Source organism: Pseudonaja textilis, chromosome 1, assembly GCF_049901715.1.
Source record: "Pseudonaja textilis isolate UNSWEBS1 chromosome 1, rPseTex1.2, whole genome shotgun sequence".
Classification (NCBI taxonomy): Eukaryota; Metazoa; Chordata; class Lepidosauria; order Squamata; family Elapidae; genus Pseudonaja; species Pseudonaja textilis.
This window is the reverse complement of record NC_141990.1, coordinates 198,457,225-198,477,393: the sequence shown is the minus strand read 5'-3', so window position 1 is coordinate 198,477,393 and position 20,169 is coordinate 198,457,225. Positions and strand designations below refer to the sequence as shown.

At 35.8% G+C, this 20,169-nt stretch overlaps 1 protein-coding gene across 50 annotated transcripts in view; it reads right to left on the bottom strand.

Annotated features, from left to right (window-relative positions):
- Window positions 1-20,169, bottom strand: part of NEB (nebulin) — a 210,313-nt gene that overhangs the window by 24,112 nt on the left and 166,032 nt on the right. For 20 of the 50 annotated variants that reach the window (XM_087920214.1, XM_087920218.1, XM_087920215.1 and 17 more), the window contains exons 155-166: window positions 19,724-19,828; window positions 19,508-19,618; window positions 18,783-18,893; window positions 17,009-17,110; window positions 16,774-16,878; window positions 9,822-9,920; window positions 6,550-6,660; window positions 5,608-5,712; window positions 4,684-4,788; window positions 2,920-3,024; window positions 1,527-1,637; window positions 910-1,020 (exon numbers count right to left, since the gene is read on the bottom strand). In XM_087920214.1, the coding sequence (XP_087776340.1) occupies window positions 910-1,020; window positions 1,527-1,637; window positions 2,920-3,024; window positions 4,684-4,788; window positions 5,608-5,712; window positions 6,550-6,660; window positions 9,822-9,920; window positions 16,774-16,878; window positions 17,009-17,110; window positions 18,783-18,893; window positions 19,508-19,618; window positions 19,724-19,828 (1,281 nt within the window). The remainder of the gene's footprint in view (window positions 1-909; window positions 1,021-1,526; window positions 1,638-2,919; window positions 3,025-4,683; window positions 4,789-5,607; window positions 5,713-6,549; window positions 6,661-9,821; window positions 9,921-16,773; window positions 16,879-17,008; window positions 17,111-18,782; window positions 18,894-19,507; window positions 19,619-19,723; window positions 19,829-20,169) is intronic. The other 30 variants (XM_087920222.1, XM_087920223.1, XM_087920226.1 and 27 more) reach the window with 3 other exon arrangements.

Below are 20,169 nucleotides of genomic sequence, written 5' to 3'. Positions count from 1 at the left end.
ATTTTTGTCTCCTTATATTTTGTCCCCTGTTTTATGAGGAGTCCGTAATAAATTTTTTTCACACAAATCCCTGCCTTTATTTTTTTTTATGAAACAAACATCAAGTTTATTCCAAAACCAAGCAATCTGTTCCCATTCTAGATCTATTTTCTTAATAAATGTGGAAGTTAGATTTTATGAGCTACTTTATGAGTAAATCACAGAATACAGACTGGATTTAAACAGGGCCATCAAACTTCTGACAATATTGGTTTTTCAATAAATGTTCTTCCTTTAACCCTAAAGCATCCATCAACTATCAAGCATCCGTCAACAATCACTCTGGGGAGTAAGAAAGCCTTCATTTATTTCGGGTCACCAAAAAGTTTTTATAGTTTGGATATAATTTATTAATGTTTAAATCATAGTTGATTATTAATAGAATGCTTTCCTTTCCCTGGGTTAAATCTCTTATCAAAATGCTTTCTTTTTTTCTTTTGCTTTAGAACTGCTGGCCTGCATAATCAGAAAGTTTGAAGTTATCAATAAATTACAAGATAAGGGGAAAAATAATATTATTTGTCTATATTTGAATTTGTCTTTTTTGACAAGAGAAATAAAGAAGACTTTCAAAAATATGATTTGTTCCTTGAAGTTCTTATAAGTTCTTTCTTGTAATATAACTTCCTTATTTCCTTTCCCTATCAGTTTTGTATTGATCCTTAATATTGTTCAAAGCATTTTTACACTTAGTTTGTGTAATTTAAAATAATCCAAATACTTAGAAACTGAAATTGAAAAATGTCCTTCCTCTGTCTGAATACATGCTGGACACAAGACTATGAAATGGACAGACCAGTACTAAGCATTTTAATACTCCATAGAAATCTACCTTCCAGATTCCTAAACTTTATTCCAGTTTTACCTTACCTCATTCAAGATATAGGTTGCATTCTTTGCTCTCAGTAAATCTGGTGTCTCTTCGAGAATGGTTAGACCTTTGCCTTTTACACCTTCTTCTAAATCTCTCCTGTATTCTTTCTAAAGGGTAGAAAACAAGAAAATAAATCAAAAGAGGTAAGTAAGTAGGAGACAAAGAGAAACCAATGAGAGGAAAAAAGATAAAAGCAGAACCACCAAGCACCTGTGATTCTGGCTAGCTGACCAAATTGAGTGGAGAGTGAGATATATTTTTACCTTGTTTCCTAAAGAGTTAGGAAATGATTCCTAGAGTAAATAGTTGTTTTTGCTTTCCAAACATGCATACCTTGCTACACTGACTCTCCCTAAAAAATTCACACAAAGGTGTATACAATGAGACAATTCTCATTGGTTCCACCAATATAACAAATTTTTAAAAGATACAGAAAAAAAAACTGTGCATCACTGTCAGTTAAATCATGCTTATAATTAAAGTTAAAATAAATAAAAATAAAAAATTAACTTTTAAATTTAAAATTAAAGTTTAAGCATGGCAAAGACAACAGTGAAGGGTCTACTTTGGGGAACATAATTTCCACTGCAGAAATCAGAAGAGTAGTTGGTACCTCGCTTGCTATTTTAGTGGCATATTTGACGTGCAGTAAAGATGGTGTAACCTCCAAACCGGTAAGATTCCGGCCCTTAATGGACTCTTCAAAATCTTTCTTATATTCTTTCTAATAGGAGTTGGAAGAAGAAGGGAGAAGAAAGAAGGAAAGAAAGGGGGGGGGGAGAAACATAATTAATTTTGGCATTGTAAAAATAATTTCCAGGCAGTTTAAAATTGGGTCCATAATAGTTATGGATCCAATTTTGCTTTTGTGTCATTTGGGAGAGGTTTTAATGCTTTTCATTGTCCTAACCTATGATGAATTAATATTTCAGGTACTTGCAAGCAATAGTAGCTACATCTGGCCTTTAGACAAGCAAAATTTCTACATTGTAGTATCTGGAGAGCAGGTTGTACAAAAAGGGCAGTGTTCTGGACTAGCAGGCTCATAGCCTGCAAATCTGATTGGCCCGCTGAAAGCCGATCGTGATTGGTCGCCATAGACTGATGCGATTGGCCAGTAAACGGGCTGCCGCGATTGGCCCTGCCAAGAGCGGCAAACTCAAGTCGCCTTCATTGGCTGCCTAGCCGCAGCCAGCCCTATATAAGGGGCTGCTGCGGCTGGGGTTAGTTGCTCAGATCTGAAGTCACAAATAAAGAGCTGTTGTTGCTATCTGAGTCTTGCCTCCGTTCTTGAACCGTCCTCCCAGATTTAACAGGCAGAATGATCATTGGTCAGGTATTGGTCTTAGCAACCCAGTGCCAAAAAAATGTGTGGAACGACACGTCCAGTAGTTCTCACTCAATACGCTTGGGATGATGGGAGTTCCGATCTAACACATTAGAACGTATTAGAAAACACCAGTAACACCAGGAAATTTGTTCCAGTTAGCATACTTGGTCCAGGGAAGTTTAAAAAAAAGTGAGCAACTCCATAGATCATGCATTTGGATAGTGTATTTCATTTGAATGAAAAAAAATCGACAGAATCAAACAAGATACTCAAGTTTCCCCTTGCATAAATTTGATATTGGAATGAACATATTTCAATAATTCAACCATATTTTGAAATGCCTATGAAAGTGTATGAAAGGGATAAAATTGAATAGAGGCAAGAATATACAGTCTAGAAGCCCAGAAAAGGAGCAACTGATTCTCAAAACAAAACAATGGGAACAAAATTGTATAGATGTAGATTGAGGTTGGGGAATGGGCAGAGGGGCTGGGCTTTTATTTGGCACCATAAAATAAGCTGTGATGGTCATTTAATCAGTGAACAAAAAGATATGATCATTCTGTTGCAAAAATACCTTCAGAATACATTTATGATTTAAACTGGACTAGAAACAATACAACCGCAATTCAGTGTCTCGCTGATGGTTTCTAATATCTGCTGAGTAACCTCCTACCTCACTCTGCATCTGTTGGGCTTCCTTAGCAGTGATATATGTAGGTGTTTCAAAGTCCAGCATGGGTTTTCCTCTTTCCTTTTCATATTTTTCCTTGTATTTCACCTGTCAAGAGGGTGGCATGTGTTATCCCACAGTAGCAGATTAAAAAAACACATACAGAATGATACATCGTTCACTCAGCCTAATCCCAGATGAACAAAACACAATTGCTATGGTCGTATAACATGCTATGTCAAAATAGATTTATTTTTTATTGATAAATGTGTTAATCCCATCAGTCAAGGTGACTCTAGCCAGGGAACTAAAGCAACAGCCACAACCAATAGAATTGCACAACAATATTTAGGCACTACTGATTAAACAGTATTTCAATGAAACTGTTTCAATGAATTGGTTACTGAATAAGACTGCATTGTTCAAAATCAAACCTATCCAAGTTGAATGGATCCGTGTCTTTTATGTCTCGTTTACATATTCCAAAAATGGAAGTCACGACTATATCAGGTGAAACAGTTTGCATACTCTTTCAGTCAGCAATTTGTAAAGCCTTCTTTGGCAGATAAACAGCTTTTCAAATGTTTCTTGCCACTAACTGAAAATATCTATTTTTGCTTTTCACTACTTTGCTTTGCAAGAAGTATTATAGCTCAGAAATATTCTTAGGTCTGTCTCATGCACCACATGTTTAAAATCTTCCCACAGACTTTCAGTAATATTCAGTAATACTCAGTTTTGAGAGCTGTGAAGAACACTCCAAAACACTTTATAGGAATAAACACTTTATTGTTTATTATGTTTTGTTGCCTTGTTAATTATCTGATCTCCTTTCAGTTTAATTACTGAATATGGGACATTGGTTTTGATGATATGTGGTTCAATCCCATCTTCCTTCACCTGCACAATATTTCCTAATCTACTAGTGCCACGAAATGCCATAGCATAATAGATATCTTCAACTTTAGTGACCTAGTGGATACATTTAAAATTTTGAGATCACTTCATGGTCATTCTTACAAAGTAGTCCTCGTGGGAAACAGAGTTACAAAACATCTCCTGTAGGTGTCCTCGTGATGTTGTCTATCACACAGCTTACTTTTAACATTCTCTTTGGCAAGTAATCACATTTTCAAACAAAGTACTGTTCTACAACCTTTCACTTTTTGTATTTTCAAAGCTTATATTTTAGGTGTGTAAGGAATCCAGAAGTATTTTGGAAATAAATCTGATGTTTAAGACTATGGTTTGCTTTACAATATGACACCTTTAAAATCTAATAGGATTAGGTGGACATGGAGCCTGCTGGAAGTGTTTATTTTATTTTATGTATGTATGTGTTTGTTTGTTTGTTAAATTTAGGCAATGCTCATCTCATTGCAGTATCTATGGTAAGTGATGGTTACTAGCACTTTGGTATCCCATATTAAAATCCAGAAATATCTGGCTGGATGCACATATATTATTTACGTTTCTGGCTTATTAAGAAATACAGAAGCATCATATTTCCCAGAATAAAACTTGAATGATACCCATGGCTTATGATGAGGGGGAAATTCCAGAGGAAGTCAATTTAAATCACAGAAAAGGTTTCCAGGGTAGTTTCCAGTTCCTACTGACGAGCCAAATGTACCAAATCTACCCCTGCATACTTAATATGCCAAAAGTCTATAGAACTCTGACATGTTTTGGATGAGAATACAGATACAGCAGCATGTGGCAGTTGTCTTATAAACATAGATCGTGTGAAACACTTAACTGACTTACTATGCTCTGAAGTTCTGAGGCCTCCTTTAGATGGAGCTGTTCGAGGTTATCTGGAATCACGTGGTAGTGACCTTTATTCCTCTCGTACTGCTTCTTGTACTGGTACTAAAGGGAAGGTGTCAAAAACCACCTCAATAGTTAAAAAATGTCCTAACCAGAGCAGCTTTTCTAGATCACCTTACAAAAAACATATCAGTAGTCAAATAAGACATCAGAAATGAAATATAAAAGAAATATATAAAAAGAGAAGAAGAAAGAAAAATATGAGGCAAAAAGGGACCAAATTACAAAACAGGAACAAAAAGAAGAAGAAAAAGAATCAAAGAAATGTGATACGGTGAATAAGCGATGCTGTTAAAATGGAACAATGCCCCTTGGTTTTCACTTAAGAATATAAAATGAGATTAGCTAATATTACTCAAGGGTGATTTAGTTCAGCATTTTGTGCCACAAAATGGCTGACTAGATGCATCGACCAAGTCCACAAGCAGAATTTATTATAGCAAGATGATAAACGTTCAGACAAAAGCAGATTAAGTCTGAAAATTGTTTTAAAAGTTAAAGAATTATTGTTTCAAAATAGTAGTTGTGGATTAAAAAAATATCTAAAAAGTTAATAAAATAGTATCTGTTAGTAAAAATATGAATTACAAAAGTAAAAAAAATGCTACTTAATTTAGTTAGATGTTTAACATTATTAGTGGTTCTGTTTTAAAAGAAAAAGTTCTGAAGACTTGAGATATTAATGTTGCTAGTCAACATGGGGGATAGTCAGCAGGCAGGAGATAAGAGATCACTACCAGGTGATTTTCTGGGAACAGTCAAGGAGGAGGAAAGATGTTGCAGAGGTTGTTAGCTGATATTATCTTAGAAAGGCATGGAAAGGTTAAACAGTATGTAACTCGGTTTAGCTAACAGACTTACACTGCTGGCTAGGTGGCTGGTGTTCAAAACATGATTCATCGCAAGAGATTCAGACATATCAGTCACTGGCTTGTGAAGTTTCTTCAGATCGGCCTTATATTTAATCTGTTGGTAAAACAAAGGAAAATGTCATCAACCTTGTCACAGAAGGATGTAAAGCAGGCTTATAAATGGAATACATTTCAATGGCCGTATTACAGTTTGTGCTGGCATGCAATGAGCCAACAACACAAGCTGTAATAGTTTCTATGGAAACTTTCAGTCATTGAAGCCATAGTGGTTTCAAAGGTGCTTTTTAAAAAAATCAACTGGATTTTCTTCTTCTTTTTCTTGAAGAAGTTTCGCTTCTCATCTAAGAAGCTTCTTCATTTCAACTGAAGGCCATAAGTCAAAGGCTACCTGTACTCCTCAACTTACGACCACAATGAAACCCAACATTTTAGTTGCTAAGGCAAGACAGTTGTTAAGTTTGCCCCATTTTACAACCTTTCCTGCCACAATCATTAAGTGAATCACTGCAGTTAAGTTAGTAAAGTGGATTTGGCTTTTCCCATTGACTTTGCTTGTCAGAAAGCCGCAAAAGGTGATTACATGTCCTTCAGGACATTGCAGGCATCATAAATACACGCCAGTTGCCAAGCATCCAAATTTTTGACCTGTGACCACAGGGATACAGCCGTGATCATGTGAAAAAGGTCATAAGTCACTTTTTTCAGTGCCACGGTAACCTGGAACAGTCACTAAATGAAAGTTTGTAAATCAAAGATTATCTGTATTGTTGGAGTTTTTAAACTGTTTGTTTTCACCTCCGTTTGATCTGTTTATCTCTTTTATTTTCTCTGCAAATACTGCAAGGTTCTAACAAACCTCTCTCAAAGGAATCTAGATCTGGGGGCTCGGTTCTCCTCACCATACAAAGAAAAGCTAACGAACCAGACTTACCTCACTTGCGATGTGGTGAGCATCTTTCAAGGTCTTGTAGATCTTGCTCTCCTTCAGATCATATTGAGGCTTCTTTCCTTTTTCTTTATCAAACCTTTCTTTGTACTTGATCTGAGTTTGAGAAAACACACACACACACATATATATATTTTAAAAAGGGTCCTGAACTTTAGCATTTCTGGCACCAGGAAGGGAGAAGAGAAAGCATCTAGCCACAATCAGGTGATCAAAAGAAATCTGATTGCAAGCAAGCAGATCAAAGGATGCATCACACAGGAAAGACTTTGAAACAAAAGAGACAATTGGAAAGATCAAGATTTTTCAGTAGTAAGATTGATACATGCTACATTTCACAGGACGACATTTCTTCTTTCATTCAGTGGCTTATTTCAGCTCCACAAATCAAAAGATATCAAATTTATCCATTGCAAAAAAAATGGACAAGATGCTTGAGAAAGTGAGATGCTGCACAACTTCCTTTGTATTCTTATAACATGAGCTTTTGCCAGCCTCCAGTTGAGTGGTGCAGTATTCCATATATAGAATAGAATAGAATCCCCTTCCACTTGTGACTGTATGGCTGTAACTTTGTTGCTTGTATCCTTACGATTTATACTGACTGTTTCCTAGTATGATTCAATTGCTTATTGTACCCTATGACTGTTATTAAGTGTTGTACCTGATGATTCTTGACTCTTGACAAATGTATCTTTTCTTTTATGTACACTGAAAGCATTTGCACCAAGACAAATTCCTTGTGTGTTGAATCACACTTAGCCAATAAAGAATTCTATTCTATTCTATTTATGTAAAAGCAAACCTGTAGAATCCATGGTGCTCTCTGTGCATCTTCAGGGCTAAAAAGGAGTACGGTTTGCTCTCTGTTTATATACATTACAATTTCCCTTCTAATATTGAAGGTGTTACCTAGTTGGGTAATAGAAATGTCTGCAAGCAATCAACCAAGCTCAGATAGCACCAAATATCCTCTTCTATTGGTAAAGCTAGACTTTTACTTTGAAAATATCAAAGTACATTTTACATCAGATTATGATAAATAATTATCAATAAAATAAGATAATACCTTTCCTAAGATTTCTCATTATTTACCATCTACCCTATTATCCCACCAAGAACGTTTGTACCTGGTGTAGTTGATGCCCAAATTATTGTTTTTAAGAGAAGTGGTAGCCTTTTAAAGAGTTTTTAAAAAGCAGCTGAAAATAAAAGTTCTGCTGAGATGCTTTTTCTTATTAAATTTAAAAAAACTTATCTGAACCCACTGATGAATAGTCTGCTTCTAATCATGTAAATAATTCAGCCAGCTTCCTTTCATCCCAATATAATTATATTCAACTCATCTTTTTTTTAGTGGAACTTGCATATTGTATTTATATTACATAATATTATACTTACATTAAATAATATAACTTTCTAGATAAACAAGGTCCTTATTCCTAAATGTTTTAGTACTATTATTATTATTAAACAAAGTCATAAAAGAGAGGAAATACATTAGCTGTTTAGTAGACAAGAAGTCACAAATTATAAAAATAATGGCATTATCTGGCCAAAACTAAGGACATTTTCAGTTTATTTAGATTGTAGAGTTTAAACATAAAGTAAATGGACAAAACTCTTAAAAGATGGGCATAACTTTGTCTGCAAGAGCTGATTGACATTACTGATGAAAGGAATTGATCATGCTAGGAAGCAACACATATCACTATAAAGAAGTAAATGCGGTCTATCATCAGAAAAATCAAAGATGCCATAATCTACTTTCAATCCACATTCCATGATTTTTTATTTCTAAAACATGGATATGTTCTTATCCACGCAATTCTGTATCCATCATGCTGGATAATTTCATTTTTAAACTAGACTGATAAAAATGCTGGTGACATTCAGTTAATATCCTTCTGGTTAGATTTCCTTGAGAAACATACACAGAATCACATATGAACTGATGCATTTGAGAGGAACAATGACATTTTCACAATGACAAATCTGACACATGACTAGGGAAAGCTTTTAACAACATCCAATGATGTGAACTTTGGCTAAGGATTTCCAATTCTATGTTTTCTATCCACAAACGGACAACACAGGATACAGACAAACAACCATAACAACAACATAAGAAATGACATGCAGATTAACCATAACAGTGATGGAATTGGTGACATGATAGACAGTATAGATGACAAATAATCCTTTGAAAGATTATATGTTGAACTTCTGCACAGTCAGAAGCATAGAAACATCCACACAAACAAATGATGTATCATATGAACACCTATAAATCTGACAAGAGTATTGGATTTTTTTCCAAGAAAAGATTATTGGTCCCTTTAACTTTCCAAGAGTCAGCAGTTGCTTTTTCTTCAATAAAAGATTAAATAGAACAGCTTAATAAGTGGAATAGTTTATTATTACAAAGAGGATGGATTATCACCATTCTGTACAAACAACTGATTTTTGTCACAAGCACAGAAGAATGTCTGTAACTGCATGCAACATAAAGAAAGAAAAGCAAGAAAGGAAACATCTCCCTTTTTTTCCTTATGTCCAAAAGTCCTCTTCAATTTATGTCCTTCCTAAGGTATAGGCCTACAATTCCCATCATCCTTCACCACTGGTCATGCTGGCTGGGGCTGACAGTACTTGGAAGCCACCTCAATGGAAGGAGTCAATTTGGAGAAGGCAGATAGTAAGAGAGTCTTTCTTAAGAGGGACTGGGAAAATAAACAGGAAATACTTGACATCAAGTAGCAGCAATAAGAAATTAGTCAAGATCTAATTTTGGCTTAATTTTCCAGAAGCCTTTCTTCAAAACTCAATGTTTTGTATAGCCTGGTTGAAGACAATAAGGTGAGATCACTATTGGGAATACTTGCTCATTGTCTCACTTCGGTCTCCATAGTGAATGAATGACCATTTTTTTTTAGTGCGTATGTTTTAGTTAAAGCGCAACAACATTCATTAGACCAGTCTTGCATTTTAAGTGCACTTCACTGTACCTTCTAAAATTATTAGATTTGAACAAATATTTAATCTCCATTTCAACACTGAACTCTCAGGAGAAATTTTACATAAGAAAGAAAAGGGAGATTTTAAAAAAAAATTAAACTTCATGAGACTTTGATTTAAAAAAATAAAAAAGAGCATCCCATTGGCAATCCAGGCTCAATTTTATGTGCCAAGAACATTTTGCAAAATTCATAAAATGGAAAAAGCTGAAAAGTACAGGCACTTTAAATCCTTCTTACATGACTACTTAGGGTATTAGCTTTTTTAAAATGCCTCATCATGGGTGTATCATACGATGCTGCCCCATGGCCCCTCAAGTATCCTTTAATGTATTTGACCTACAAAGCATAGCAAGATAGCAAGATTAGGTTAGCCAACCTCCAATGACACAAAGCAAAGAGCAAAGAGCATCGTCCATTCTTTCTCTTGATGGAGATGTCTCATAGAAGCAGCATGATTTGGAAGTTCCGCTTTTGTTCAAAGTTTGATGGAGGACAAACAGGTTGATGTTAATTAATAACAACACTAAAATATAAGGTACCCAAATTATTGAAAATAAATCACGTATACAAGCAGTAAAACACAGTTTCAGCAAAGTAGAAATATCCAAGTATTATGCTAGAAAAATCTTTGAGTATAAGTATGTAAGTTTCCAAGCAAATATATTGTCAGAAATAGCAAATATATGGTGAATGCAAATAAGACAAATGCATTAAAACATTTATTGCCCCCAAAATTGTAGAGCTGGTAGCTATTGCTTTAAAATCCTGTACTGGTAATATATGGCATACCAAATTTATTTAACAGAAAGTTGAGGGGCATAATAATTACCTCTAAATGGGTTGTATAGTATGTTTGTGGGTCATGTATTTACTGAGAATAGAAAATGCAGTTGACGATGAATAAAGGAGCTGCTTCTTGATGAATTTAACTCTTTTTTAATATCTAAACCAGTGTTTTTCAAGCTTGATGACTTTAAGATATCTGGACTTCAACTCCCAAAGTTCCTCAGCCAGCATGCTGATTGAGGAATTCTGGGAGTTGAAGTCCAAACATCTTTTTTTTTTTTTTTTGATAATTTTATTTGGGTTTTCACAAAAACAAAATACAAATAAAACATCTTTTTTGAAAATAGCATGGTCCCAGATTATCACTTCTTCATACAGACACAAAACTCAACTTCATGCTCATTTTTATATTCTATTCCATATCTTATTACCATTTTATATTTTCTACATAGTTTTTCCCCTCTTCTAATTTTCTCAACTTTGTTTTAATTAGCTCAGTTCAAATCATTATATTTATACTTTTGTCTGTCCTGTTACAATTTCACATTATCTTTTCTTATTAAGCAAATTTTTCCCTGTAGTTACCAATTAGAGTATGACACCTTTATATCCTTTAATTTTATCCATTCAAGCTCTTATTTAAGCTTCAATGTATAGCTTTAAGATTATAGCATTCAATATAATACATAACTTCCAATCGAATTCTGCTTGGTACATTCTTAAAATAGACACTATATTCTTAAAAAGAAAAATTATATATATATATATATATATATATATATATATATATATATATATATATATATATATATGTTTTCTGAGGTTCTCGGGTATTTGTATGTGGATCTTTGGTTGTTCGGGTTTTCTCCCGCGTAAGATTCAAGTATCTAGGCAACGTTTCGATGAAGTCTCATTCATCATCTTCAGGCTTCTGTCTCCGGCTCTGTGCTTCTCAGAGTAATGTGAGATTGCAACTGCTTCCTCCTTTTAACTGCCAGTGGGGGTGGGACTTGATTGGGTGGGGGCTTGGCTGTGTTCTGATTGGGTGGGGTGTGTTCTCATTGGTAGGGGTTTGGCTGTGTTCTGATTGGTTGGGGGTTAGCCGTGTTCTGATTGGTTGGAGGCGTGTTCTGTTCAGGTGGGGGCTTGGTTGTGCTCAGGTTAGTCTTAGTTGCTGGGGGATTTGAGCTGGAGAGTTGTGATCTTGCTGTTTGGCTTCTAGTTCGTGGTCCTTCTGCATCTTCATAGTGGGTGTCGGTTTGCTTCATGTATGGCTCAGAGGGGTTTGAAGTGGGTAGTGATGCAGCTGCAGTGCAGCTTCTGGTCCATGGTCGTTTCTCATTTTCTGAATGGGTGGGAGTCTGTTTTCTACATGGAAGTGTGGTGGTGGCATCTTGTGTGGCTCTCATGGGTGTGGGTCCAGTGTCCTTCTTCATGTTAGGTACTCGTCTGTTCATGAGGGCGGGTTTCCAAATGGCTGGAAGGCGGGAGGTGTCATCTCGTTTGTTCATGCTGTGTGGGCGTTTTTCTATCTCTATGGCTTCTCTGATTATTCTGCTGTTGAAGTGTTCGGTTTTGGCGATAGTTCTGGTATTTTTAAAATCAATTTCATGTCCTGTGGCTTTGAGGTGTTGGACCAGGGAAGAGGTCGTTTCTTCTTTTTTGATTGAGTTCTTATGTTCTTCAATGCGTGCACTTATTCTTCTGTTAGTTTGTCCAATGTATGTGGTAGGGCAGGCAGTGCAGGGGATTTCATATACTCCTTGGTTTTCTAATTCGATTTTGTCTTTGGGGTTTCTTAGGATGGTGGATATTTTTCTGTTTGTGCAGAATGCTGTTTTGATGTTGTGTTTTTGGAGGATCTTGCTAATTTTGTCTGTAGTGCCTTTTATATATGGGAGGAGGGCTTTGCCGTTTTCTTGTTCTCTGTCTTGGATTTTGGTTGGGGTTTCTTTTTGGATTAGGTGGGTAATCTTCTTTCTTTGGAATCCATTGGCTGCAAGTACGTTGGTGAGAGTGTGTAGTTCGGTTTTTTGGTGTTGTTCATCGGCTAAGCATTTTGTTCTGGAGATGAGTGTCTTGGCTACGGAATTGATCTGTGCTGGGTGGTGGTGTGAGAGTGCATGTAGAAAGCGGTTAGTATGTGTTTTCTTCTGGTAGATGGTGTGTCCTAGGGAGCCATTGGATCTTTTGTATACCAAGACATCTAGGAAGGGAAGCTGGTTGTTGGCTTCTGTTTCCATGGTGAATTGTATTTTGGGGTGTAGGCTGTTGAGGTGTGTGAGGAAGTTGTTCAGTTTTTCTTTCCCATGTGGCCAGATTATGAAGGTGTCATCTACGTATCTGAGCCAGAGTTTGGGTTTGTGGTCGTATTTTTCTAGAGCTTGTGTTTCAAAGTGTTCCATGTAGAGGTTTGCGATGACAGGTGAGAGGGGTGATCCCATGGGTGCTCCTTCTATTTGTTTGTATTTTTGTCCATTGTAGGTGAAGTAAGTATTGGATAGGCAGTGGTTGGTTAGATCTAGGATGTGCTTGGGGGTTGTATTTGTTTTGGATGGCTGTCAAGGCTTCTTTTATTGGCACTTGGGTGAAGAGGGATATGACATCGAAGCTTACTAGTAGGTCGCTAGGTTGTAAGTTTTGTTTCTTTATGATCTCGATGAACTGGAATGAGTTTCTTACGTGTGAGTTGATGGATTCTGCATAGGGTTGTAGTTGTTTGGCAAGAAATTTGGCCAGGTTTTGTAGAGGTGAGCCTATGGAGCTGACTATTGGTCTGAGTGGGGTTCCTTTTTTGTGTATTTTGGGGAGACCATAAAGCTTGGGGCATCTGGATGATTTTTCTCTGGGTATGATTCCTTGCTGGATTTCTTCACTGATGGGGGAGGCTTTTATTTTGGATTTGGTAGTTTTTTCTAGGTAGGTGGTGGGGTCTGTCTTTAGGGGTTTGTATGTGGGGTCTTGGAGTCACACACATGAAACAAACAGTGCACAACATCTCAGACAAGATCCTCACTGAAGCTGAAACCAAGGTCCTTTCAAAAGGATTCAACTTTGCTGTCGCTCCCAAACACATCCCCACAGAAACCATCATATGCGGAGTTGAAACCAGCCTGACCAAAACCAACCCTGATGATGCTAACAAAATCAGACTCGAAATCACCAATATCCTCTGCACTAGCAAACCACCCAAAAGCAACTTATCCAAAGAAGAACAAACTGCACTACTTAACCTGAAAGAAGACACCAGCATAATAATCCTACCAGCAGACAAGGGCAACGCGACAGTGGTAATGAACACATCTGACTACCAAACCAAGTTAACCAACCTACTCCAAGACCCCACATACAAACCCCTAAAGACAGACCCCACCACCTACCCAAATACCATGAGAACCTCAGAAAAAAAATATATATATATATATATATATGTAGATCTTTGGTTGTTCGGGTTTTCTCCCATAGATTTGAAGTATCTAGGCAACGTTTCGATGAAGTCTCATTCATCATCTTCAGGCTTCTGTCTCCAGCTCTGTGCTTCTCAGAGTAATGGAGATTGCAGAAGCACAGAGAAGCACTCTGAGAAGCACAGAGCTGGAGACAGAAGCCTGAAGATGATGAATGAGACTTCATCAAACGTTGCCTAGATACTTCAAATCTTACGCGGAGAAACCCAACAACCAAAGATCTACATATAAATACCCGAGAACCTCAGAAAACAAATATATATATATATATATATATATATATATATATATATATATATATATATATATATGTAAATAAAACACATTCCATTCCAATTCAATTCTATCATTAATATGCATTAAAATCTTAACATCTTTAACATTTCTTTTCAATTGAATATCATGCTTCCTTGGGAACACTTATAAACTTTCCATAGTTAATTCTTTTTTTCCCATATTTCTCACTTATATTTTTATAAATCATTACTAATAATTAAAAATGTTCCCTTTTAATTCTCTCAATCATTTTAATTCATTTATTTATTAACAAACATCCCACTGCATTACAATAAATATTTTATCCATCATCATATTTTCTAAAGTCTATTTGTAATATAACAAAGCTATCTTATGTACCTTTGCAGAATCCCTTTTACAATTAAATGTTCACCCATTATCTCTAAACAAGCTTATGGTTACAATCCTTATATCTTTTCCCTGTTTCTCCATTTCTTGTTTCTGTCTTTTACAACTTCTTTTCCTTGTCTTCTTCTTGTCTTCTTCTTCTCCCTCCCCTTTTTACCCCCTCATCTCTCTACTTCTAGCTCTCTCATCTGTAATTCCCTCTTCTGTTGCTTTCTAGTATTATACTTATCTTTCAAATTGTTCTTTTTCTTTTTGGTTGCTTTTTCTAATCTTAAACCTTTCACTCTCTTTCCCCCCTTTTCTTTTTTCCCCCCACTTAAAATTATTTGATCATTAAAGATGGCTTCTTCTTTGTCCCAATCTTCTTGTTCTGCAAGCGTTTCTTGTTGCTTCTCATAGTTCCAGATCTCCATTTCTAAGAATTGAAACATGAAGCGAAAAGAACTTCTCCCTTCTTGTGTGTCTTCTTTCCATTTTTTAAGTTCTGTTTTCAGTTCTTCTAAGAGTGATACCATTTTAAAAACTTTTAAACAATCACACGGTTAATTTTAGTCATCTAGATGCAAAACCCCAAAATCATCAAGTAATCCAAATAATCTAAGGCTGTTTTTACTTGCTTCTTTTTTCCACTTTCTCTTCCTGGGGTTCTATTATTTTGTTACCAAGTTTCCATTAAAATGTATCTTTGAGGAATCTTGTTAAAATTTCACTGTACGTTTCTTTTAATTACAGTTCCATTCCTTAATTCCAGGCAGTCTCCTCCATTTTTCCAGATCCTGCCCTTCTATTTTTTTTCTCCTTTCCAGTTTTTAAAAACTTTTAAATGTCCAGAAATCTTTATTATCCCTTTGACTATTATTTTCAGCTTAGATGCCTATTAATGTCAAAGTGGATTTTTTTTTCAGTTTCTTGCTTAAGTCTCTTAGCTGTCAGTATAAGGAAGGGAAGAAAAAAAACCTAATCCTTTCCCTTCTCTCTCTCCTTCACAGCTTCAAAATCTTCTTTGGGAACAATGTTGTTAAGTTTAAATTCCAGGGTACCTTATTTGTTGCTTTTGCTGTTTGACCCGGTCAACCCAAACTTTCTCTTCTTATCTTCCTCCTGCACATTCTTTTCCGGTCGAGTTCTTCTTTGTGGTGGCCATTTCTGACCACCGCTACAACCGCCTTCGGGAAAGGGAGTAATGGCCAGCTGGGGAGGAGAGATGCAGCTCTCCTCAACCCTGCAGGCAGTCTCCCCACTCTTCACCACCTCTACGGGGTGGCTTAGCCCCAAAACCAGCTGGCTCGGGGTGCTCGGAGAGATGAGGTTTCGGTCTGTCGCTGAAGAAGCTCAAACCGGAAATTCCAGTCCAAACATCTTTAAGCCTATTAAAATCTATTTTATAAATAAGTATTTACTTCGTTGGCTATTTGTTTTACTTAGGTCGTATTCAATTTTTTGGTCTAGAGTCTGCCTATATTAGATTATAGCTTCCATCAGAAGTTATAAATGTACACACAAACATATGTATGTGTATATTTTGTGTATGTATTTGCATACACATATTTGATAATAAGGGAAATTGCCATTATGCTTTGTTTGTGTTTGTATTTTTTTTTATTTCTAGAGAGTTATCTCAAATCCAGGAGTGACTATTCTACTTTCTGGAATAACAGTCATATGAAAACCATAGATGAGAGTTTTGTAAAAGGCAATAATATTTTATCAATAAAAAAGCTTCATACTTCTATAGGATGTCCTTTTCTTCCAATTAGTTTATGGACTAATTTGAACTTGCCCTTTGTTCAAATTTTACTTTAGAAATTTTAATACAGCAAATCTAGTTTTTAAACCTCTAATAAAATTTTCCTGGGACATTTCTAAACATTTAAATTGCACTGCAAATTTAAAATTGGATGTCTACCCAAAATGAATGCTGAAGTAGTTGAACAGGAACAATTCATTTTAAATAGCTCCGTTTAAGGTAAAATCGTCACTGAGCTAGTCAAGCCTTTTGAAATTAGGATCGAGATTTCTTTTGTATATTCAGCGTTAACTCTTTGGAAGCCCAGACTAAACCCAGGATTAATCAAAGTTAAGGGCAGCCCATGCAAGACCAGGATGTCTACAACACAGAACTAATCTTTTTATGTATGAAAAGCTGATGCTGTACACAGTGACAGAATTCTTTAACCCAGAATCAGCTCTACTGATTACTTTAGGCGTCAACATTACTTTCAAGAGATTGTCGAAATCCTGTGTCACATGCTCCTATTGTTGTAAATTATTTGCTTTGATTGTTTTTTTACCTGGCTAGTTAGTTTGGACACTTCTTTGGCAAGTTCAATATCTGGACGTCCAAGCATGGTGACTCCTACTCCAGCATCTTTGCGACCTTTGCCTTTATATTCAATCTAAGATCAAGCCAAACATTTGAAAAAAACCAATCAATGTTGCATTTCATACAAATATGAAAGCAATATTACTTATATGTGTATTATATAAGCAACAAGTTTCGAAGCAGTTACACTGATTTGCACTCACATCGCTGACTAAATGGGAGACTTGTGTGGCCTTCATAATATCAGGTCGATCTGCCACAGTGGTATAATGGAGCTGTGATTTGGCATCTTTTTTATATTCAATCTACAGTAAGGAAAAAGAAGAGGCAGGTCAATGATAAACAAAATATTTTTAACTAGAAAAGAAAATACTTTTAAAACTATTTTTAACTAAAAAAAGGGAAAGACAACAGAAGGATGAAAATCAGCTAATATTTTGCCATTTGGTTTGCTCTGGGCAGGATAAAATCACCATATATATGGTGATTTTATCCTGCCCAGAGCAAACCAAATGGCAAAATATACTGTATATGAATACTTAGCAAAAGGGAGAATGGGGAAATGGAGAGGGGAGATGCGAATGTAGTCATGTATGGAAGCTGTCATGCGCAAGGAGACCCTTACGCCCAACCCAGATCAAAAAGGGTGGAGCTCTTGTGAGCATGATTACACCTGCTCAGGGTGGGGGGTGTTCCTCACAGCCATTTGCTTCTGCCAAAGAAGGAAGAGTAACACCATAGGAAAAGTCATTGGAGAGAGGCAATTTTCTTGCTGTTTCCATACACACATTATCTCAGCAGCCTTCACAATTGCAGTCCCTTCTCTCACATCTGAAAACTATGTATTGAGTAGCCATGGGCGAATAGGTGGCAATATAAATTTAACAAATAAATTAATTAATAATTTGCTTTTGATTGGATTTGCTTTTGATTGGATGACTCTGCTCAGCACAACCTCCCAGAATGTTTAGAAAGCAGAACCAATAGAATACTGCGAAATTTAGCTCTGGTCCAGGATGATACAATGGCTGGTGTTTAGGAAGGCTTCTAGGACAGGATAAAGGCCAGAGATAGAACTAACTTTTGAAACATAAACTAGGCTTTTCATCTGCAGAATATAATTTCACACATTCATGCTTTAAACTGGAATAAAAAAGAAACTCAAAGTAAATTGAAACAAGTTTTTTTTTTCTTTACATCTATCATGATGGAAATACACCTAGAATTGTTAGGGCAGTATATATATTTCAAAAGCCATGCCGTTCATGTCCAAATCTTTTTTGCCCAAATTAATTTTATGGGGATTTAAAAAAAAATATTTCCAGGAAGTGAGAAATCAAATTATTGTGATATCCATCAGAACCTTATCAAATACATGTGCTAATGAAACCAAGGAACCTTTAACCTCCAAAGCTGAATGCACTTTGAGGAGGAGCGGTAAGTATACTTTTCAAGGTAAGTATACTGTTCAAGGAAGATGGGCAGCTCATAAATGCAAATAAATAAATGAATAACCAGTCATTTTTCTAGCAATTAGCATAATTACTATTACTAACACTATACATACTTTCTGTGTTTCTCCTTAGAGCTCCTTTCATTTTACCATTGCAACAGCAACCAGGTAAAGTAAGTTTGTTTGCAAAGGAGACTTATAATGAAGGTCCTTGGTGCTCTCTGAGCTTGGTTGTTTTCTTGCAGATGTTTCATTACCCAAACTAGCACTGATTACCTAGTTTGGGTAATGAGATATCTGCAAAAACAACAACAACCAAGCTCAAAGACCACCAGGGACCTTTCATTTCAACTCTAATAACTCCTTTATTGGAGACTATTAGTTTCACACTCCTTTATATATCCTGGTTAAATCATGATATCTTAATTCCAAATACTAGCAATACATTGAAATGGTTCCCTGATCTGCATCCAATAACAGATTGTGTATTATTTGTTAAGGAAGAAAGTGCAGAAATAACTTACAGTACTCTGTTTCTTTGCCACATCCATGGCGTGCTTCACATCAGGAGGTTCCACCATGATGGAATAATCTGATTTGCCTTTTTGTTTTTGAAATTTCTTTTTATAATTTGTCTGTTTGGAATAGAAAGTTATACTTATTATTCTCCACTGAAAATCTGTTGATGTTTAAAATAGGAAAGACAGGTTTAAAACACTGCTATCTGGAAAAGGGGATGTGTGAGTGTGTGCTTGTAAGGTAATAAGTTTTATTCTTTAGTTCTGCTGTAATTTTCCTTTATATTCTCAAATTCTTTGCATTATTGATTGAATTCAATGAATTGAATTGACAGATAATAATAAAGTCAGTACCATCAATTATACAACCACATCTGTTCTTAATTCCTACTCATATTGTGATTTGACTTTTTCCCACCCTCATTTCTATCTCCTTTCTAAATGTTCAAGGTACTTAAAATTCTTTTGTGTTCATAATCAAGTTTTTAAATCATGGAAGTTCAAATGAGAGGAACACTTTCCAGATTTTTCAACAATTGCAATATCCCACAACATGTTAAGCCTTTGTAGATTCTGAATATCTGAACAGTTGAAAGAACTGTTGATAAAGAATATCCTTCAGAAAACACTAAATTATAATTTACAGTGGAGAAAATATAGTTTCACTCACAAACACAGCAAAGGCAAATGACTACCTGCAATGTGAATAAAATGATGCAGAAGTAGCCTACCTCACTGACGTTACTGGTGACTTTTTTGACATGAACAGTATCCCGTGTTTCTGGCAATTTTGTGAAAGATCCATGGGGGAGATGTTTCTTCACATGCTCTTTGTACTTGTTCTATTTATCAAAAGACAAACAAAATATTTCAGAAATCACTTATCTTTAAGAAGAAGAAACTCTGAGGCCAAATAATTGCAAAATAAAAATGAAAAAGTCAATTACCTCAGACACAAGAGAGCTAACCATCTTGGCAAGAAGGATCTGAGGAGTGTCTGGAACAGGCAGGATGCTTCCCCGTTCCTTGTTGTGCTTCTCTTTATATTTTAACTGAGGGACGCGGGGAGAAAGGAAACATGTTTTCAAGCAACAAACATAAAGAGGATTCCACAAATGGGATTGCTAACGGTGAGCATGTTGTTTTCTTCTCTTTAGCTATTCAAAAACCAGGAGAGCTTAGGCAACTATAAGATGTTTCTGAAATCAAAATGTAACCTTGGAGAATTCTTGACCTAAAACATCTTAGGAGAAGGATGTGATGGGTTACAAAACCTTTGTTTAAACATAAAGATATTATTTGTAGTACTACTATTTATTTATTAAATTTATGTTAGTCATAGTAGTATTTATTAAATTAATTCTATACAATAAAATGTCTTAAGAGGGGGGAT